General features: G+C 46.0%; 1 protein-coding gene across 7 annotated transcripts in view; it reads right to left on the reverse strand.

Annotated features, from left to right (window-relative positions):
• Window positions 1-21,433, reverse strand: part of nadk2 (NAD kinase 2, mitochondrial) — a 65,774-nt gene that overhangs the window by 25,613 nt on the left and 18,728 nt on the right. For 4 of the 7 annotated variants that reach the window (XM_043702954.1, XM_043702982.1, XM_043702968.1 and 1 more), the window contains 3 exons: window positions 19,970-20,057; window positions 18,451-18,594; window positions 1,785-1,840 (listed from right to left, as the gene is read on the reverse strand). In XM_043702954.1, coding sequence (XP_043558889.1) covers window positions 1,785-1,840; window positions 18,451-18,594; window positions 19,970-20,057 — 288 coding nt within the window. The remainder of the gene's footprint in view (window positions 1-1,784; window positions 1,841-18,450; window positions 18,595-19,969; window positions 20,058-21,433) is intronic. The other 3 variants (XM_043702962.1, XM_043702975.1, XM_043702946.1) reach the window with 1 other exon arrangement.

Here is a 21,433-nt window from a genome sequence, read left to right on the forward strand (position 1 = left end):
TGGGGTGGGGGCGGAGAGGTTGGGAAGAAGATTGCAGGTTAGGAAGGCGGTGCTGAATTTGAATTCAGCACCGCCTTCCTAACCTGCAATCTTCTTCCCGACCTCTCCTCCCCCACCCCAGTCTGACCTATCACCCTCACCTTGACCTCTTTCCACCTATCACATTTCCGACGCCCCTCCCCCAAGTCCCTCCTCCCTATCTTTTATCTTAGCCTGCTGGACCAACTTTCCTCATTCCTGAAGAAGGGCTAATGCCCGAAACGTCGATTCTCCTGTTCCCTAGATGCTGCCTGACCTGCTGCGCTTTTCCAGCAACACATTTCCATCACTGCTTATCTGATACCCAGTACTGGAGATCATTCCAGCCATTAAAACATTGGGAATACTGAAGGTATTGTTTTCATTGCCCACCCCAACTCCCTATCCTGGTAACTGACTCCATCCTTCACCACGGCAACAGTCTAACATTAAACCAATTGGCTCACTACGCTCATGTCAGATTGGACCCGGAGATGTGCTTCTGAATCTATATTTGTGCCATCTCTAAAATCGTCTATTTCCACCTCTCTCCCAGCTATCCGGCTGCTGAAATCCTCATTTAGGCATTCATCACCTGAAGACTCAATCACAGAATCCCTACACTGTAGATAGAAGCCATTCAGTCCATTGAGTCTTTGCTGACCCTCCCACCCACAGCCACCCCTCCCCAACCCCGATAGTCTGACATTTACCAAGTAGAGATGGGCACTAATTGCTCGCCTAGCCAGTGACAGCCTCATAGAAGTTAAGAACATAAGAACTAGGAGCAGGAGCTGGCCATTCAACGGATTGGTCAGATTGGCAGATCAGAGGCAGATGGAATTAAACCCTGAGAAATGGGAGGGGATGCACTTTGGAAGAAGGAACAAGACAAGGGAGTACTCAGTGAATGACAGGACAGCAGGAAGCTCAGAGGAACAGAGGGATCTTGGGGCGTTTGTCCACAGATCCCTGAAGGTAGTAGGACAGGTGAATAGGGTGGTTAAGAAGGCTATGGGGATACTTGCCTTTATCAGTCGAGGCTTGGATGATCAGAGCAGGGAGGCTCTGGTGGAGCTGTACAGGAGTCTGGGAAGGCCACAGCTGGAGGACTGTGTGCAGTTTCTGGTGCCCACACTATAGGAAGGATGTGATTGTACTGGGAGGGGGTACAGAGGGGATTCACCAGGATACTGCCTGGGCTGGAGCAGGTTAGTGATGAAGACAGGCTGGAGAAGCTCAGGGTGGTTTCTTTAGAGCAGAGAAAGCTGAGGGGGAACCTGATCGAGGTGGATAAGATTATGAGGATCATGGATAGGGGATAGAAAACAGCTGTTCCCCCTTAGTCACAGGGTCAGTAACAAGGGGGTATAATCTTAAGGTGAAGGGCAGGACATTTAAAGAGGATTTGAGAAAATAATTTGCTCTGCCTGGGAGGGTGGTTGAGTAGTTGAATCCTCAGAAAAACCTCAACTTTTAAGAAGCATGTGATGAGCACTTGAAAGATTCAAGGTGAAGAGCCAGGTGTTAGAAAGCAGGATTGGTACAGAGAGGATGTCACAAACTTGATGGGCCAAAGGACCTTTCTGTGGGTCGGCCGTGTCTGTGGTATATGACTCTAGGACTGAAAATGTGCAGAGCGACAGGATGGCCTGGGTCAAATGCTCCCATTCTGCTGTAGCAGTTCTGACTCTCTCTCCAATCTCTTCCTGCAAGTGCAGCAATGAAGTGAGACAGGGCTTCTCACACTAAGCTCTCCTTCTCACCGATAGACAGAAGATCCTCCACTTCCTGATAGGCCAATTTATTAATATTGTAGGACCTGAGAAGAGAGAAAGCAGTCAGTCATGTGCTGCAGCAGTTCCACAACTTCGCCCTAAAGCCTACTCCTGCACTTTATGTTCTATTCCGCCCTCAGACCCTTCTAAATTCTAGTGATTGCAGGCTCAGTCATACCAACCTCTCCACATACAATCAATAATCCTGCCATTCATAGAACATTACAGCGCAGTACAGGCCCTTCAGCCCTCAATGTTGCAACAACCTGTGAAAATAATCTGATGCCCATCTAACCTACATCGTTCCATTATTATCCATTATGTATGTCCACTACCCATTTAAATGCCCTTAACGTTGGCGAGTCTACTACTGTTGCAGGCAGGCCATTCCACGCCCCTACTACTTTCTGAGTAAAGAAACTATCCCTGATACTTACCCTAAATCTATCACCCCTCAATTTAAAATTATGTCCCCTCGTGTTAGCCTTCATCATCCGAGGAAAAAGGCTCTCACTGTCCACCCCATCGAACCCTCTGATTATCTTATACATCTCGACGAAGTCACCTCTCAACCTTCTTCTCTCCAACAAAAACAGCCTCGGTTCTCTCAGCCTTTCCTCGTAAGACCTTCCTTCCATAACAGGCAACATCCCAGTAAATCTCCTCTGAACCCTTTCCAAAACTTTCACATCCTTCCTATAATGTGGTGACCAGAACTGCACACAATACTCCAGGTGCAGCCACACCAGTGTCTTGTACAGCTGCAGCATGACCTCATGGCTCTGAAACTCAATCCCCTTACCAATAAACACCAACACACCATATGCCTTTTTCCACCCAGGTTGATAGGGCTGTTAACTTTCAGAGATTCAGGCACCTGGACACCGAGATCCCTCTGTTCATCTACAGTCCCAAGAATTTTACCATTTGCCCAGTACTCTGCATTCCTGTTGCTCCTTCCAAAGTAAATCACCTCACACTTTTCTGCATTAAACTCCATTTGCCACCTCTCAGCCAAGCTCTGCAGCTTATCACGTCCCTTTGTAACCTACAACATCCTTGGGCACTATCCACGACTCCACCGACCTTAGTGTCATCTGCAAATTTACTAATCCACCCTTCAACGCCCTCATCCAGGTCATTTATAAAAATGACAAACAGCAGTGGCCCCAAAACAGATCCTTGCGGTACACCACCAGTAACTGAGCTCCAGGATGAACATTTCCCATCAACCACCACCCTCTGTCTTCTTTCAGCAAGCCAATTTCGGATCCAAACCACTAAATCACTTTCAATTCCGAAACTCTGTATTTTGTGCAATAGCCTACCGTGGGGCACCTTTTCGAACGCCTTACTGAAATCCATATACACCACTTCAACCGCTTTATCCTCATCCACCTGTTTGGTCACCTTCTTGAAGAACTCAATAAGGTTATTGAGGCACAACCTACCCTTCACAAAACTGTATTGACTATCCCTAAACAATGTATTCCTTTCCAGATAAATCCTAACTCTTCTAACCTTTTCCAACACCTTACCCACAACCGAAGTAAGGCTCACTGGCCTATAATTACCAGGGTTGTCTTGACTCCCCTTCTTAAACAAGGGAACAACATTTGCTATCCTCCAGTCTTCTGGTACGACTCCTGTCAACAATGATGACATGAAGATTGAAACCAAAGGTGCTGCAATCTCCTCCCTGGCTTCCCAGAGAATCAGAGGATAAATCTCATCTGGCCCAGGTGTTTTATCCATGTTCAGATCTTCCAAAATTGCTAAAACCTCCTCTTTGTCAACCTCAATCCCATCTAATCTAGTAGCCTGTATCTCCATATTCTCACTAACATTGCCCTTTGCCAATGTGAATACTGACAAAAAGCATTCATTAAGCACTTCCCCATGTCCTTAGATTCCACACACAACTTTCCAGTACTATCTTTGATTGGCCCTAATCTTATTCTAGTCATTTTTTTATTCCTGATATACCTATAGAAGGTCTTAGGGTTCTTCTCATGTCCCCTCCTGGCTGTTCTTAGCCCACTCTTTAGACCTTTTCTGGCTAACTTATAACTCTCAAGCCCCCTAACTGAGCCTTCATGCAGCATCCTCACATAAGGCTTCTTCTTTCTCTTGACAAGAGCTACTTCTTTAGTCAACCATGGCTCCTTCTCTCGACAACTACCTCCCTGCCTGATAGGTATATACTTATCAAGGACCCACAGTAGCTGTTCCTTGAATAAGCTCCACATTTCAAGTGTGTCCATTCCCTGCAGTTTCCTTTCCCATCCTATGCATTTTAAATCTTGCCTAATTACATCATAATTGCCTTTCCCCCAGTTTATACCTCTTTCCCTGCCCATCGCTATTGTAAATATAACCGAATTATGATCGCTATTGCCAAAGTGCTCACCTATCTCCAAATCTAACACCTGGCCGGGTTCATTACCCAGTACCAAATCTAATGCGGCCTCGCCCCTAGTTGGCCTGTCTAAGTTAAAGTCCCCCAGAACAATTAACCTGTTATTCTCGCTCCGATTGAGAATCATCTTTGCTACCCTTTCCTCTACATCTCTGGAACATTTCAGAGGCTGATAGAAAACTCCCAACAGGGTGACCTCTCCTTTCCTGTTTCTAACCTCAGCCCAAATACCTCAGTAGATGAGTCTTCAAACGTTCTCTCAGCTGCTGTAACATTACTCTTGATTAACAATGCCACACCCCCCACTTTTACCATCTTCTCTGTTTTTGCTGAAACATCTGAATCCCGGAATCTGCAACAACCATTCCTGTCCCTGCTCCAGCCATGTTAATGGGCACAACATCGAAATCCCAGGCACCGAACCTTGCTGCAAGTTCACCCACCTTATTCCGGATGCTCCTGACATTGAAGTACACACATTTCAAACAAACATCCTGATTGCCAGTGCCCTCTCGTGATCTTGTAAACCTATTCCTGACCTCACTACCCTCAACCTCCTTTACACCGAAACTACAATTCGGGTTCCCCTGCTGCATTAGTTTAAACCCACCCGAAGAGCATTAGCAAATGTCCCCCCGGGATATTGGTACCCCTCTGGTTCAGGTGAAGACCATCCCGTTTGTAGGGGTCCCACCTTCCCCAGAAAGAGCACCAATTATCCAAGAATCCAAAACCCTCCCTCCTGCACCATCCCTGTAGCCACATGTTCAGCTCCACTCTCTCCCCGTTCCCCTCCTCACTAGCATGTGGCACAGGCAACAAACCAGAGGTAACAACTCTGTTTGTCCTAGCTCTAAGCTCCCACCCTAGATCCCTGAATTTCTGCCTTAAATCCCCATCTCTCTTCCTACCTATGTTGTTGGTGCCGACGTGGACCATGACTTGAGGCTGCTCCCCTTCCCCCTCAAGGATCCCGAAAACACGATCTGAGACATCATGGACCCTGGCACCTGGGAGGCAACACACCAATTGTGAGTGTCTCTGGTTGCCACAGAACCTCCCCCTAACTATGGAGTCTCCAATGACTAATGCTCTGCTCCTCTTCCCCCTTCCCTTCTGAGCAACAGGGACAGACTCTGTGCCAGCGACCTGTACCCCATGGATTACCCCTGGTAAGTTCCCCCGCCCAACAGTATCCAAAACAGTACACTTGTTGTTGAGGTGAATGGCCACAGGGGATCCACACACTGCCTGCCGATTCCCTTTCGTTCCCTGACGGTAACACATCTACCTTCTTCTTGTACCTGAGGTGTGACTCCCTCCCTGTAACTCATCTCAATAACCACCTCCGCCTCCCGAATGATCCAAAGTTCATTCAGTTCCAGCTCCAGTCCCCTAATGCGGTTCTCGAGGAGCTGGAGTTGGGTAAAATTTCCCACAGATACAGTCAGCAGGGACATTACTGGTAACCCTTACCTCCCACATACTGCAAGAGGAACATTCAACTGCCCTAACCTCCATTCCCATTATTCTAAATTCCTAAATGGACGCTGAAAAAATGAAACATGAAAGAAAACACTTACCACCTTACCAACCAACACACAACTTTTTTTGGGTAGAGGAGAATGGGTGGGAGGCACTACCTAAGTAGTGTTTTGGGTAAAGCAACCACCCAAATATGTGACCTTGTGATCTCTCTGACAACCTCCTGCTCGCCACTCCCGCACTTCCTGCTGCCGGAACAACAATGGCGGGCGCCGATGCTAGAGGTGAGTTCTTAAACATTTTTCCTCACCTTCCCAACAGCCTGGTATCAGCCGAGTTAACTTTCACTTGAAACACTGGAAATCTAAATAAGCTACATCTATTGGTTTGTCATTATCAACTCTGCTCGTTATATTTGCAAATCTAATCATGCAACATGATTTCACTTTCACAAAACCATTCTGACTCTGTTTGATTGCATTCTTTTCTAAAAATCCATAACGCCACAAGACATCGAAGCAGTAATTAGGCCGTTCGGCCCATTAAGTCTGTTCTCCCATTCAATCATGGCTGATACATTTCTCAACCCCATTCTCCCACTTTCTCCCAGTAACCCTTGATCCCTTATTTTTAAGATTAGATTCCCTACAGTGCGCAAACAGGCCCTTTGGCCCAACCAGTCCACACCAACCCTCCGAAGAGCAACCCACCAAGACCTATTTCCCTCTGACTAATGCACCTAACATTATGGGCAATTTAGCATGGCCAATTCACCTAACCTGCGCATTTTTTGGACTGTGGGAGGAAACCGGAGCACCTGGAGGAAACCCACACAGACACAGGGAGAATGTGCAAACTCCACACAGACAGTCACCCGAGGCTGGAATCGAACCTGGGATCCTGGTGCTGTGAGGCAGCAATGCTAACCACTGAGCCACCGTGCCTCCTTGACAATCAAGAACTTATCTATCTCTGTCTTAAATATACTCAATGATCTGGCCTCCACAGCCTTCTGTGGCAATGAGTTCCACAGATTCCCCACTCTCTGGATGAAGAAATATTGCCTTATCTCTGTTCTAAAAGGTCTTCTCTTTATTCTAAGACTGTGCCCTTTAGTCCGAGTCTCTCCTACCAATGGAAACATCTCCCCAACATCTACTCTGTCCAGGCCATTCAGAATTCTACAAATTTCAATTAGATCCCCCTCATCTTTCTAAATTCCATTAAGTATAGATTCACAGTCCTCAAACGTACCTCATATGTTAAGCTGTTCATTCCTGGGACCATTCTCGTGAACCTCCTCTGAACACGCTCCAGGGCCAGTACATCCTTCCTGAGATATGGGGCCCAAAACTGCCCACAATGTGGTCTGACTAGAGTCTTACAGAGCCTCAGAAATACATCCCTGTCTTTTTTTTAAATATCACGGTGGAGCCTCTTGCAGTCAGCTTTTATATTGCTTGTCAATTTACTTTCATAATTAATTCTCTCATCACCACCTGATACTGATTCCTAAAATCTTGCCAACCCTTTAGCCTACCTCTAACTTTTGACACTTTGTCAGCCCTAGCTTTTGATTTCTTACTGTCCTTCACTGCCACTGTTAATTACAGGTCATTCATCCTCTCATCAAGTTAATCTGTTAGTTGGAAGGAATATTTGCTGAGTATTGTGAAATATCTGCTTAAATGTCTGCCAGTTAGATCTAAACTAATCTGTTCTCTGATAGGCTCTGAAACATACTGCTCTTAAAAGATAAGGCCTGATGCACTTTACAAACTCATCTGCCATGTTACCATTGCCCATCTAGTTTGTCCATTCCCACCTTCATCACTTCCTGATTGATACTCTGTCCTACAGTGATGCAGCTCTTCGGTGACAGAGTCCATACACCAATGACTTCTTTCCCAAACTGATTGCACATCACTACACCGCCACTGATACCTCGTATTTTCAAAACTAACCCACATTCTTTTCTTCACTCAGAATCGTGAACCTGTGGAATTCTCTCCCACAGGAAGCTGTTAAGACCAGTTCATTAGATATATTCAAGAGGGATATGCCGTGTTAGGGTAGATTAGATGCCCTCCAGTGTAGAAACAGGCCCTTTAGCCCAACAAGTCCACACTGACCCTCTGAAGAGCAACCCACCCAGACCCATTTCCCTCTGACTAATGCACCTAACACTAATGGGCAATTTAGCATGGCCAATTCACACTAACCTGCACATCTTTGGATTGTGGGAGGAAACCAGAGCACCCGAAGGAAACCCACACAGACATGGGGAGAATGTGCAAACTCCACACAGACAGGCGCCCGAGGATGGAATCGATCCCGGGACCCTGGTGCTGTGAGGCAGTAGTGCTAACCACTGAGCCACCATGCCACCCCCCGGGGATCAGCCTGCGTGGGATGCTATTCGCAGGATCGGTATGGACTTGTTGAGCCGAATGATTCCACGCTATAGGGATTCTATAATTCTATATATAATTCAGAGAGCTGGACATGGCCCTTGTGGCTAAAGGATCAAGAGTAAAGGGGAGAAGGTGGGAATGCGATACTGAGATTGTATGATTAGTCATGATCATTGAGTCTGCTCTGACCCTCTGAAGAGTATTCCACCCAGACTCATTGTTCCCCATATCCCTGCATTTCCCATGGCTAACCCACCTTGCTTGCACATCCCTGAACAGTACGGGGCAATTTAGCATTGTCAATGTACCTAACCTGCACACTTTTGTACTGTGGGAGGAATCCAAAACATACAGCAGAAACCCACACAGACATGGGGCGAACGTGCAAATTCCACCCAGACAGTGTGGCCCTCTGGAAGAGAAGCCATCTTTACTCTGCAGTGAAAGTATCTCAGTCATGAAGCCAGCCAGTTGTTTCACCTCATCAGCTGCTGCGAGTTTTAACCAACAAACCAGAGACCTTTCCAAGTGTGAACCAGTCGGCATGCGAATCCTACAAACACCAATGTACCTGGAGAAGGAAATTGGAGGAGTAGCATTCTGATCAGCAAATGGGTAATCCCTGTGGAGTGGGACACACAACAGGCTTCCCAGTCTTTCCCTCTGCTTTGAACACCCATTTTATGCGTGCTTGCCCAGAGGGAGTTTGTAAGGCATTATAAGTTTTAACAATTCTGGGAATAGCGAGCCTGGATTTCTACCCTAGTGAAGCTTAGCAATGGTTCACATGAGGTTCTTCCCAACAGAACAGCTCTTTCTTTCCCAGTATTAGTGCCAGGGGCCATGAATCATAACCTATTTCTCCAAGATTAATCTTCGAGTCACACATTTACCTCTCTAATCTTATTTACCACATATCATTTTGCTCATGGCTCTGGAGATCATAACCTTTGTGGTTCTGCATTTTAAATGAGCTGCACATAAATTCCTTAGTGGAACCTCTTTCCTACTCCTAATGCCCTCGGTCTGTATGTGGACCACAACTCGATCCCTCATCTCCCCTCCAAAGTTCTTATCCAGCCCAAAAGAGGTGCCCTGAAGCTTGGCACCAGGTAGGTAACACAGTTTTCAGGATTCTGTGCTGCAGAGAATAGTATCCACTCCCCAACTATTCCATCCCCTAATAAAGTCATAGAGTCATACAGCACAGAATCAGACCCCTTCATTCCAACAATCCATGCCAGACATAATCCTAAACTGCCTGCTCCTCAGCCATATCCCTCCAAACGTTCCCCATTCATGGACTTTGCCAAATGTCTTTTAACGTTATATTTGTACTCACATCTACTACTTTCTCTGGAAGTTCATTCCACACACGAACCACCCTCTGTGTAAAAACATTGCCCTTCATGTCCTTTTTAAATCTCTCTCCTCACCTTAAAAATGTGCCCCCAGTCTTGAAATCCCTCACTATAGGGAAAAGTCACATGCCATTCACCTTATCTGTACCTCTCATCATTTTAACAGGTCGCCTCTCAACCTCCTCTGTTCCAGTGAACAAAGTCCCAGCTTATCCAGCCTTTCTTTATAACTTAAGCTTTCTATACCTGGCAACATCCTGGTAAATCTCTCCTGAAGCCTCTCCAGCTTAATAATATCCTTCCTATAACTGGGTGACCAGAACTGGACACAGTGTTCCAGAAAAGGCCTCACCAATGTCCTGTACAACCTCAACATGACGTCCCAATTGCTATATTCAAATAACTGAACAATGAAGACAAGTGTGCCAAACTCCTTTGCAACCAACATGTCTATGTGTGACACAAACTTCAAAGAATTATGTCTCTGAACCTTGAGGTCCCTCTGTTCTACAACACTACCCAGAGCCCTACCATTAACTGTATAAGCCCAATCTTTGTTTGTTGTACCAAAATGCAATACCTCACATTTATCCAGATTGAAATCCATTGTTATTTTTCAGCCCATTGACCCATTTCATCAAGATCCCTTTGTAATAATCTAAGAAAACCTTTCTCTCTGTCTGCTATGTCACCAATTGTGGTGTCATCCACAAACGTACTAATCTTGCCTTCCACATTCACATCCAAATCATTTATATAAATGACAAACAAAACAGGACCCAGGCCGATCGCTATGGAACACCGCTGGTGACAAGCCTCCAGTCTGAAAAGTAACCCTCCACCATTACCCTTTGTCTCTTCCTGTATCCAATCGGCAAGCTTACCCTGAATCCCATGTGATTTTACTAATTAGTTTACCATGCAGAACCTTGTCAAAGACTTTACTAAAGTTCAAGTAAACATCTACTCCTTTGCCTTCAATCTTTTTGCTAAGTTCCTCAATTAATGCAAAAGTTTGAGAGACATAGCCTCTCTATTTCATTAGTTATGTGAACACTAACTTTACTCGCCCACTCTCACAATCTCCCAATTTAAACCAACTGGCTAATTGAAAGTGACACAAAATGTCCACCAATCACCTGTTTTTTTGTGACCTCTCACTTCAGCCCTGACAGGTAGAAACCGGTTTATATCTCCCACCATCACTACCCTTTACATACAGGTCCAAACCTCTTTATGAAGCTGTTCTTGTGCACTCTTCTGTTACTGCTGAAGCTGCTGATCCCTCGCTCATCCTGTTCAGAAGCACAGGGTGTTCCTCTCTCTTGCTATTTTAGGTGCTGGTGACTGCTTCCTGGTCCTCCTCTCTCCCACTTCTATATTAGAACATATAGAGGATTGGCTAATAGAAGACAGGTCGGATAAAGGGAACATTTTCAGGATGGCCAACTGTAACTTGTGAAGTGCCTCAGGGATCAGTGCTACGGCCACAATTATTTATCAGTGACTTGGATGAGGAAAGTGAATAGACTATAGCGAAGTTATTGGATGAGACTAAATCACATGGCAAGGCATCCAATGCAGACTCACGGAGGCAGTGGCTGAGGTGAGTCTGGGCCCAGAGCAGACTCTTGGCAGCGGCAGAGTCAAGTTTGGGCCATTGCAAGACCCGGTGGTGGCTGCATTGGCAAGGTCCAACAAGGAGTTACGGTGGCACAGCATCGGTGGGGGCAAGATGGCACCGGAGAGTGACAACTCTTGTTGCAGTGGCGTGGCGAGGGGATTTCTGCCTGGCTGTGCCAGGCCCGTGGCTGAGCATTTCACAAGGCGGCCTGTAAAATTAAACTGTATTTCTTTATTTTCCTGCCTTCATACTCTATGTTTTGGTTTATTTTTCTGTGTTTAAAATGCACTGGACAGCGATGAAACTATATAACACTTTTCACTATTTGTAACAAGTGAGTAAAGACAGATGGACAGGTTAAGCAAATGGGCAAAACTTGTCAAATGGAATATAATGTCGAGAAATATAGCTGGGTCAAATCCTGGAATTCCCTCCCAAAGGGTATTGCGGGTCTGCCAACAGCACTTGGACTGCTGCGATTCAAGAAGGCAGCTCACCCCCACCTTCTCAAGGGGCAACTAGGGTCAGGCAATAAATACTGGGCCCAGCCAGTGACTCCCACATCCCACAAGTGAATAAAAAATGGCTCTGCACTTGGAGAAGCTGAACATTATTTAAATGGGGATGACTGCAGAAAGCCACAGAACAGAGGAATTTGAGGAGTCCCGCACATAAATCACAAAAACTAGCATCCAGTGTAACAGGGAAAGCAAATTATATCAATCTTACCTCAAAGGAAATGGAGTATAAAAATAGGGAATTCTGTTAAAACTATATAAGGAATTAGTCAGATCTCAACTGTGGAAAGATATACTGGCACTGGAGGTAGCCTAGAGGGAGTTTGTTCGACTGGAGCTCATATAGAGCGATTTTCTTTTGAGCAGCAGTTGAGTAGTTTGGAGTCTTTACTAAAACAAGATTCTTAGGGGGTTTGACAGGATAGATGAGTAAAGGATGTCTCCCTTTGTGGGAGATTCTAGGACAAGAGAGTATAATCTCAAAATAAACAGTCACTCATTTAAGACAGAGATGAGGAGGAATGTCTTCTCTGAGGGATGTAAATCTGTGAAATGCTTTACCACAGAGGGCTGTTAAGGCTGGGTCATTCAATATATTCAAGGCTGAGAGAGAGAGAGAGAGAGAGAGAGAGAGAGACAGAGTTTTAATCAGGAAGGGGATCAAGGGTTAGGGAGAAAGGCAGGAAAGTGGAGTTGAGGATTATCAGATTAGCCATAATCTCACTGGATTGCAGAGCAAACTTGATGGGTTGAATGGACTACATCTGTTCTTACATCTTATGGGTCTGGACTAATTTAGCTGGGGTAGGATTGGAGAGGAGGGAGACAGATAGCAGTAGAGAGACAGATATCAGTAGAGTGACAAATAAATAGGAATGCAATGAGCCCTAAGCTTGACCCATGTATGTGAATGCATAATTTCCACCCTCACCCCTTTCAACATTCTGGGACTGATCCAGTCTACCTTAATGCTTTTCAGAACACCCAATACTGCTTCCTTTTTCATATTGGCATGCCCTGGAATATCAACAGTCCCCTCTTGTCCAATACTCACCATCCAATGTGCCCTTCTCCTTGTGAATATTGATGCAAGGTACTGATTAATGACCTCACTTTCGTCCTCTGGGCCCACACATAAATTCCACCCCCTGTCAATGAGTGGACCTACTCTCTCTCCAGCTACACACTTGCTCCTTATATAAAACACCCTGTGATTTTTTAATCCTGTTTGCCAAAGACATTTCCTGGCCCCTTTTAGCCCTCCTTATTCCTTGTTCTTTCCTGTTATCTTTGTACTCTGTGAGGGCGCTGTCTGTCTTAGTTTCCTAAGCCATATCTATGCATCCTTTTTCTTTTTGACTAAGCTCACAATTTCTTGTCATCCAAGGTTTCTGAATCATGCCGGCCTTATCCTTCATTTTCACACGAACATGCTGGTCCTGAACTCTAATCAACTAGCCTTTAAAAAATTCCCACTTGCCAGATGTGGATTCACCATCAAACAGCTGCCTCCAATCTACATTCCCCCGTTCCTGCCTAATATTGTGGTAGTTAGCCTCCCCCAAGTTAATACTTACACTAGAGGATTACTCTTGCCCTTAAAACGTACTGAATTATGGACACTGTTCCCAAAATGCTCCTCCCACTGAAACTCTGATCACTGACCAGGCTCAGTATGGCGTCTTACCTCGCTGTACTCTTTATACATTGCTTTCAAAAAAAAAAACCCTCCTGAACACACCTAACAAATTCCCCTCTCCAAGCTCCAGTCAATATAAGGGAAGTTAAAATCATCCACCACAACAAACCTGTTGTTTTTACTTTTTTCCATAATCCGTCTACATATCCATTCCTCTGTCACCCAAACGGCAGTTAGAAAAATCCCAAAGTGATTGTACCCTTCCTATTCCTGAGCTGTACCCATATAGCTTGCTGGATGAGCCCTTCAAAGTGTCCTGTGGTATTATCAGTAACGCAACTCTTCCCATCTCTTTTATGTCCATGTCTATCGTATCTGAAACATCTAAATCGTGGAATGTTATGATGCCAGTCTTGTCTCTCTCTCACTTATGTGTCTGTAAGAGCTACAACACCATAGTTATGGATGAATTCAAGCAATCTTCTCGAAAATCACTTTCAAGGCTCTTTACAACATCCTCACCACTCCCATCAGCAAACTTGGAAACATTACACTAGATTCCCTCATTCAAATCATTGATATATAGAGTAATAGAGTCATAGAGATGTTCAGCATAGAAACAGACCCTTCGGTCCAACCCGTCCATGCCGACCAGCTATCCCAACCCAATCTAGTCCCACCTGCCAGCACCCGGCCCATATCCCTCCAAACCCTTCCTATTCATATACCCATCCAGATGCCTTTTAAATGCTGTAATTGTACCAGCCTCCACCACTTCCTCTGGCACCTAACCTGTGGTCTTCCGGCACCTCACCTGTGACTATCGATGATACAAATATCTCAGTAAGAGGCCCAGCAATCACTTCTCTAGCTTCCCACAGAGTTCTCGGGTACACCTGATCAGGTCCTGAGGATTTATCCACTTTTATGCGTTTCAAGACATCCAGCATTTCCTCCTCTGTAATATGGACATTTTGCAAGATGTCACCATCTACCTTCCTACATTTCGGTTGGGATATCTGGTCGGCATGGACGAGTTGGACCGAAGGTCTGTTTCCATGCTGCACATTTCTATGACTGTATTCTATATCTTCCATGTCCTTTTCCACAGGAAATACTGATGCTAAATACTCATTTAGTATCTCCCTATTTCCTGTAGCTCCCCCAAAGGCCACCTTGCTGATCTTTGAGGAGCCCTATTCTCTCCCTAGTTACCCTTTTGTCCTTAAGGGTATTTGTAAAAACCCTATGGATTCTCCTTAACCCTCTTTGCCAAAGCTATCTCATGTCCCCTCTTTTCCCTCCTGATTTCTCTCAAGTATACTCCTACTGCCTTTATACTCTTCTAAGGATTCACTCGATCTATCCTGTCTATACCTGACATATGCTTCCATCTTTTTCTTAACCAAACCCTCAATTTCTTTAGTCATCCAGCATTCCCTATACCTACCAGCCTCCCCTTTCACCCTGACAGGTATATACTCTCTCTGGACTCTCGTTATCTCATTTCTGAAGGCTTCCCATTTTCCAGCCGTCCCTTAACCTGCGAACATCTGCCCCCAATCAGCTTTTGAAAGTTCTTGCCTAATACCGTCAAAATTGGCCTCTCTCCAATTTAGAACTTCAACTTTTAGATCTGGTCTATCCTTTTCCATCACTATTTTAAATCTAATAGAATTATGGTTGTAAGAAGTGGTGTCTGAGCAAAAATACCAACCCACACTGCTTCCACTGTGATACCAACCCTCTATTCTGACTCTCCACCTGCTAACCAATACTCAATCCAGGACAAAATATTACTCCCCATTGTCACTGAGAACGAACCCTTTACCTTTTTAAACACCTGCAGAAACTCTTCCTATTCATTTTTACATTTCTAGCTTACTACCTTTCCTGATTAAGCTGATTAATATTTTTCTTCTTTACATCCAGGCCAATCATCTGACCTGCCACTCAGCTTTGCAAAATTATCTACTTTTTTAAATCTGATGCTTTAACTTCAATACTTATCCATGAATTGGATTTTCACTTTATAGCAGGAATATTCCCTTAAATGTCTGCCACTGTGCCTCTATGGATATCCAATCCCTCTACACCTCCACCCGCCATGACGAGGGCCTCCAAGCCCTCCGTTTTTTCCTCTCCAGACGTTCCCAACAGTACCCTTCCACCGACACTCTCATTCCTTTGGCCGAACTGGTCCTCACCCTTAACAATTTCTCCTTCGAATCCTCCCACTTCCTCCAGACCAAAGGGGTAGCCACGGGCTAGCTATGCCTGTCTCTTTGCTGGCTACGTAGGACAGTCTATTTTCCGTAATTACACCGGCACCACTCCCCACCTCTTCCTCCGCTACATTGATGACTGCATTGGCGCCACCTCGTCCTCCCGCGAGGAGGTTGAGCAGTTCATCAACTTCACCAACACATTCCACCCTGACCTTAAATTTACCTGGACCATCTCTGACACCTCCCTCCCCTTCCTGGACCTCTCCATCTCCATCAGTGATGACCGACTTGACACTGACATTTTTCCAAAACCCACCAACTCCCACAGCTACCTGGATTACACCTCTTCCCACCCTACCTCCTGCAAAAATGCCATCCCGTATTCCCAATTCCTCCACCTCTGCCTCATCTGCTCCCAGGAGGAGCGGTTCCACCACAGAACACACCAGGTGACCTCCTCCTTTCGAGGTCGCAATTTCCCTACTCACATGGTTGAAGATGCCCTCCAACGCATCTCATCAACATCCCGCACCTCTGCCTTCAAACCCCACCCCTCCAACCGTAAGAGTTCCCTCCGGACTACCTGGTCAGGTCCACGCCCCCCAACAACCCACCCTCCCATCCTGGCACCCTCCCCCGCCACCGTAGGAATTGCAAAACCTGCGCCCACATCTCCTCCCTCACCACCAACCAAGGCCCCAAAGAAGCCTTCCACATCCATCAAAGTTTCACCTGCACATCCACCAATGTCATTTATTGTGTCTGTTGCTCCCGATGTGGTCTCCTCTACATTGGGGAGACTGGGCGCCTCCTAGCAGAGCGCTTCAGGGAACATCTCTGGGACACCCGCACCAATCAACCACACTGCCCTGTGGCCCAACATTTCAACTCCCCCTCTCACTCTGCCGAGGACATGCAGGTCTTGGGCCTCCTCCATCGCCGCTTTTTCACCACCCGACGCCTGGAGGAAGAACGCCTCATCTTCCGCCTCAGAACACTTCAACCCCAGGGCATCGATGTGGACTTCATCAGTTTCCTCATTTCCCCTTCTTCCACCTTACCCCAGCTCCAACCTTCGGGCTCAGCCCTGTCCCCATGACCTGTCCTACCTGCCAATCTCCCTTCCCACCTATCCACTCCACCCTCCTCTCTGACCTATCACCTCCATCCCCACCCCCATTCACCTATTGTACTCTTTGCTACCTTCTCCCCAGCCCCACACCCCCTATTTATCTCTCCACCCTGGAAGCTTCCTGCCTCTATTCCTGATGAAGGGCTTTTGCCCGAAACGTTGATTTTCCTGCACCTCGGGTGCTGCCCGAACTGCTGTGCTTTTCCAGCACCACTCTGATCTAAACTCTATTGCTCTATCCCTAGCCTATTATCACAGTTCATGCCAGCTCGCTCAGCCTTCATACCCTCACAGGTCCTTCCTTAAGATTTAGAATACTAACCCTTGGCCCATTTCTCCCTTTCATACGTTGATGAAACATTCCATCATTCTGTGGTTGCTGCTACATAGTATGTGGTTAATCATTAATCCTGTCTTACATCACCCCTCACTGGGGTAACATGCTGGAAATCAAGCCCCACTATTCCCAGAATTGTAATAAAAGTTTATGATTTTAAAAAGTCTGTAAAATTTCCCAATTTACTACTTATTGCAAGTAATTAAACCTTGGCTGCAAACAAACAATTATCAACCATTGGTTTATAACTTACTAATTAAAACTGCAAACCCTTATAAACTCCCTGTACATGCACGCACAGAGACATAGGCAGGAAAACAAATGTCTCCTGTGGGCAGAGGGTTAGTCTGGGAAGGCAGTTCAGTGGCCCCTGTTCACGGAGTTTGCTGAGATTCTTGTGCTGATCAGAACACTGCTTCTAGGTCTTCCTTTTCTGGAGGTTTTTAGTGGTTAGTAGTGGCTTGTTCTCCTATAAAAAGATCTTTGACTTATCAATTAAACATCACAGCTTACAGCAACTGTTGAAGAAAAGATAAACTGGCTTTCTTCAGACTTAAAGTAGCTTCTAATACAGAGAACAGAGCCCCTGAGCTGGTGGTGGATTTAGTGATGTTTCTCTATCTTGTTCACAGCCTGAAGATACCCAAGATTGAATAACATCAGGCAGAAAGCCTTTGTCATCGATAAATGGTGACTCGTCCACAGGCCAGCTAGTTATTACCAACCAGACCTCCATCTGCTTCAGTTCCAGTTCATCTGCAACCACATTTAACCTCTAATCGAACAAATAGCTGTGTAAATAGTGCTTACAATGAGCAGTCACTTGCTTTCAAAACATGCAGCAATCCCTGGTTTTAAACAATTCTATTCTCATTTTAGCCCATAATTAAAAACACAAAAAATTTAAAAAACACAATCTTTACCCTCACTGCACACTAATAAGTGTCACAGAACCTGCTATCTGGTTGTTTCCAGAATGTACTGTTCTAAGAAACTCTCAAACGCTTTGTGCAAGCTCCTGATCGACATTACCACTGCCAATCTGATTTCTCCAATTTCTCCATAAATTAAAACTAACCACAATTATTGTCATCCCTTTATCTCAAGTGCCCAATATTGATTCATGTAAACCTTGTCCCACATTGTGGTTTGTGGTAGACCACTCCAACCAATGATGTCTTTCTCCAAATAATCCTTGCACCAAAACAACTGCTTTCCCTCCAACTCCTGCACAACCCAAATTTCCTCTTGTATCCTCTTTTTACCTTTCCAATCAACATTATGCTGATTTCGAAAACACTGCTACTCCTTAAACTTATTACTATTCTTTGCAACATTATACACATCTTCTTTTTAAATCTATTACCGTCCTCAACACCCCAGGGTAAAAAGTATTATAACAGTGTCTATAACAACCTATGTGGGCAATGGGGATATGAGCCAAAATCCTCCCACATGTTTAAATCCGTCAGTGTTCCCTCAGCAAGGCTCCCTTACCAAGCTCTGGAGCCAGTTCCAGTGCACATGTTGAGGCCAGAGTTCTTGTGCTTCTCCCAGGGTCCATCGTCTATAGAGATCTCACAGTATGAGGCCCTATGGAGCGAGAATTTAAGACTTTGTTTGTGGGAGTGATACGGGAGCCTGTACAAAACAGAACATATCCTGGGTCAGGTGTGAGCTGTAGTCTAACACACCAGACCACATTCGCAATGACTGAAAAGGAGATTAGAGTGAGGAGATGAGATAGCTCACAAACGAGGTCAGATGGTGGTAGGACACTGCATCATCGACAGCACTTTGAAAATATCACAATAAGATGGCTGTGGGATTTCCCCCTGAGGGCAGAGCGCCACACTCAGACAGAGAGTGAGGGGCCCCTGCACCTGAGGCAGGAACTTATTCCTTGTTCCCTCCCCTGGGACAAAATGCCAGGGATTGCCTCTTGTGTGACATTTGCTGTTTTTCCAGCTTTTCCTGTTATACCCAGCATGACATCCTGGCATTTTCTTCAGACATGCTGGCAAAGAGTCACACATTACTCTTGGGGACACACTGCTGCTGCAGAAGGGAATGAATATCAAAGCACAAGCGGTTGCTTTGTCCTGGTTGGTGCTGAGCTTCTCGAGTGTTGTTGGAGCTGCCCCATCCAGACAACTGGGGAGTATTCCATCACACTCCTGACTTGTGCCTTGTAGACGATGGACAGGCTTTGGGGAGTCAGGAGGGGAGTTACTCGCTGCAGGATTCCTACCCTGATGTTCTCATGGCGAGGGCTCCATGTTGCCACACTTGCTCAAACACAGCTTTGATGTCAAGGGCCGTCCCTCTCCCCTCGTCTCTGGGTTTCAGCTCTTCTGTTCATGTTTGAACCAAGGCTGTAATGAGGTCAGGAGCTGAGTGGCCCTGGCAGAAGTCAAACAGAGCATCCTACCATTCATGGTGCAGGTATGTGACACTATCCTCACCATCAGTCAAGTATTAGTGTGTGTGTGGAGATTGTCACTATCTGATCTGCATTCAGTCTGGGTCAGGCTGTGAGAGGGTTTGTTTCATTTTGGGGAGGGGAGGGTGGTTATCAGGCAGACTTAGGGGGCAGCCTGGTCAGAATGCTGTACTCAGAAGCACCTCCCAAACCCATGACCACTTCCACCTCAAAGGCCAAGGGCAGCAAATAAATGGGAATACCACCAACTTCAAGTTCCCCTCCAAGTCACTCACCATCCTGACCTGGAAATATATCATTGTTCCTTCGTCGTCATTGGATCAAAATCCTGGCATTCCCACCCCATCCCCGAAGGGCATTGCGGGTCCACTTACAGCGCATGGACTGTTCAAGAAGGCAGCTCACCCTCACTTCTCAAGGGCAACTAGAGATGAACAATAAATGCTGACCCAACTAGTGACTCAACTCCCTGGGATGGGATGGAGGTGTTTAATTCAGCATTGAACCTGAGCTGGGGGGAGGGGTATAGGCTCGAAATGGTTCTTATGCAGAGATTTTTACCGCAGTACTTACCGTGAGGACAGCGACTCCCCCACAAATACCTCGTTCAACGCTCGGACAGACAGCAGCTGAGGATCAGAGTTCACTACATCACACGAGGCTGGAAGGAGAGATACAGGCACTCAGACTAGGAAGGGGTTGGTGTTAGAGACAGCCTGGTCAACAGCAACGCCAACACAATCCACTCCCCCCGCCACACACACACACCACACTAACTCCTCCATAGGTACAGACTCACAGCATCCTCTCTCAGTTTCTGTGCAGCTGTGAGAGCCTGCAAGGGCTGTGCACGTCAGTGACTTGCAGACCTGAAGGTCAATGCTACATTCGGTACGCAACAACACTGTGTGTGCATGGAACATCAGAGCAGCTGGACACATGGGTAGCGTGTCAATTGGGCGGCAAGGGGGCTCAGTGGTTAGCATTGCTGCCGCAGAGTGCCAGGTTCGATTCCTGCCTTGGGTGACTGTCTGTGTGGAGTTTGCACATTCTCCCCGTGTCTGCGTGGGTTTCCTCCATGTGCTCAGGTTTCCTCCCACAATCCAAAGATATGCAGGTCAGGTGAATTGGCCATGCTAAATTGCCTGTAGTGTTAGGTGCATTAGTCAGGGGTAAACGTAAGGAAATGGATCTGGGTGGGTTACTCTTCAGTGTGAACTTGGTGGGCTAAATAGCTTCCACACTATTGGGAATCTAATCTTATCTAATCTAAACTGGGTCAATATTGACCAGCTTGATCAATACTAAGGTAAAAACAGCTTGATCAATACTAACACCACCCATCCCCAACGACCCCCTAACACCCTGCCCTGTTAATACTAACACCCTTGCTGCCCTGGCCTGGTTAATATTGATGTCTGTAGCCAACTGCTGCGTGGTTCAGGAATACATATCATGATTCTCAATATGGCAGTGTTACCAACGTTTCCCGCAGCCTGTCAGCCTGAGAAAGAATAACTAGCTGGCTTACAGTTATTAAGGAATAAAGCTTTAGTCATTAGTAAATAGCAAAGTGATGGATTAAGGGGCAGGATCTGGACTGGAACTCTAGATATACAGGGAACAGATTAAAAAGTGAGACATTCAGACAGTTAAGACTAAGTATGGTTTCCACACTTTCCACAGACACCAGAGGCCTTGGGTTAAAGAACAGGCAGTGCATATGGAAGACTGTGGGAAACCAAGCTTCAAGTGAGGGAATTAAAATGTGTGTGATGTTCAGAGGTGCCTGTAAGTCACCAGAGTGAGCTGCAAACTCCATGGTGTCAGGCGTCCTCTTTAAGGGACATATGATTTAAATAAACAATTATTGTCCTGGTTTCTACAGGTCCCCGCTCCAATTCATCATCCACCACCCATTACAAATTGCACCCACATCCCATAAAGGCTTTCTAAAACAGCACTCCACCACATCACACCCCTCCCCCTCACACCAACTGCACCAGCCCCCTCCCCCAGCCACACCGACCGCGCCAC

This window comes from Chiloscyllium plagiosum, chromosome 2 (genome assembly GCF_004010195.1).
Source record: "Chiloscyllium plagiosum isolate BGI_BamShark_2017 chromosome 2, ASM401019v2, whole genome shotgun sequence".
In the NCBI taxonomy this organism is placed as follows: Eukaryota; Metazoa; Chordata; class Chondrichthyes; order Orectolobiformes; family Hemiscylliidae; genus Chiloscyllium; species Chiloscyllium plagiosum.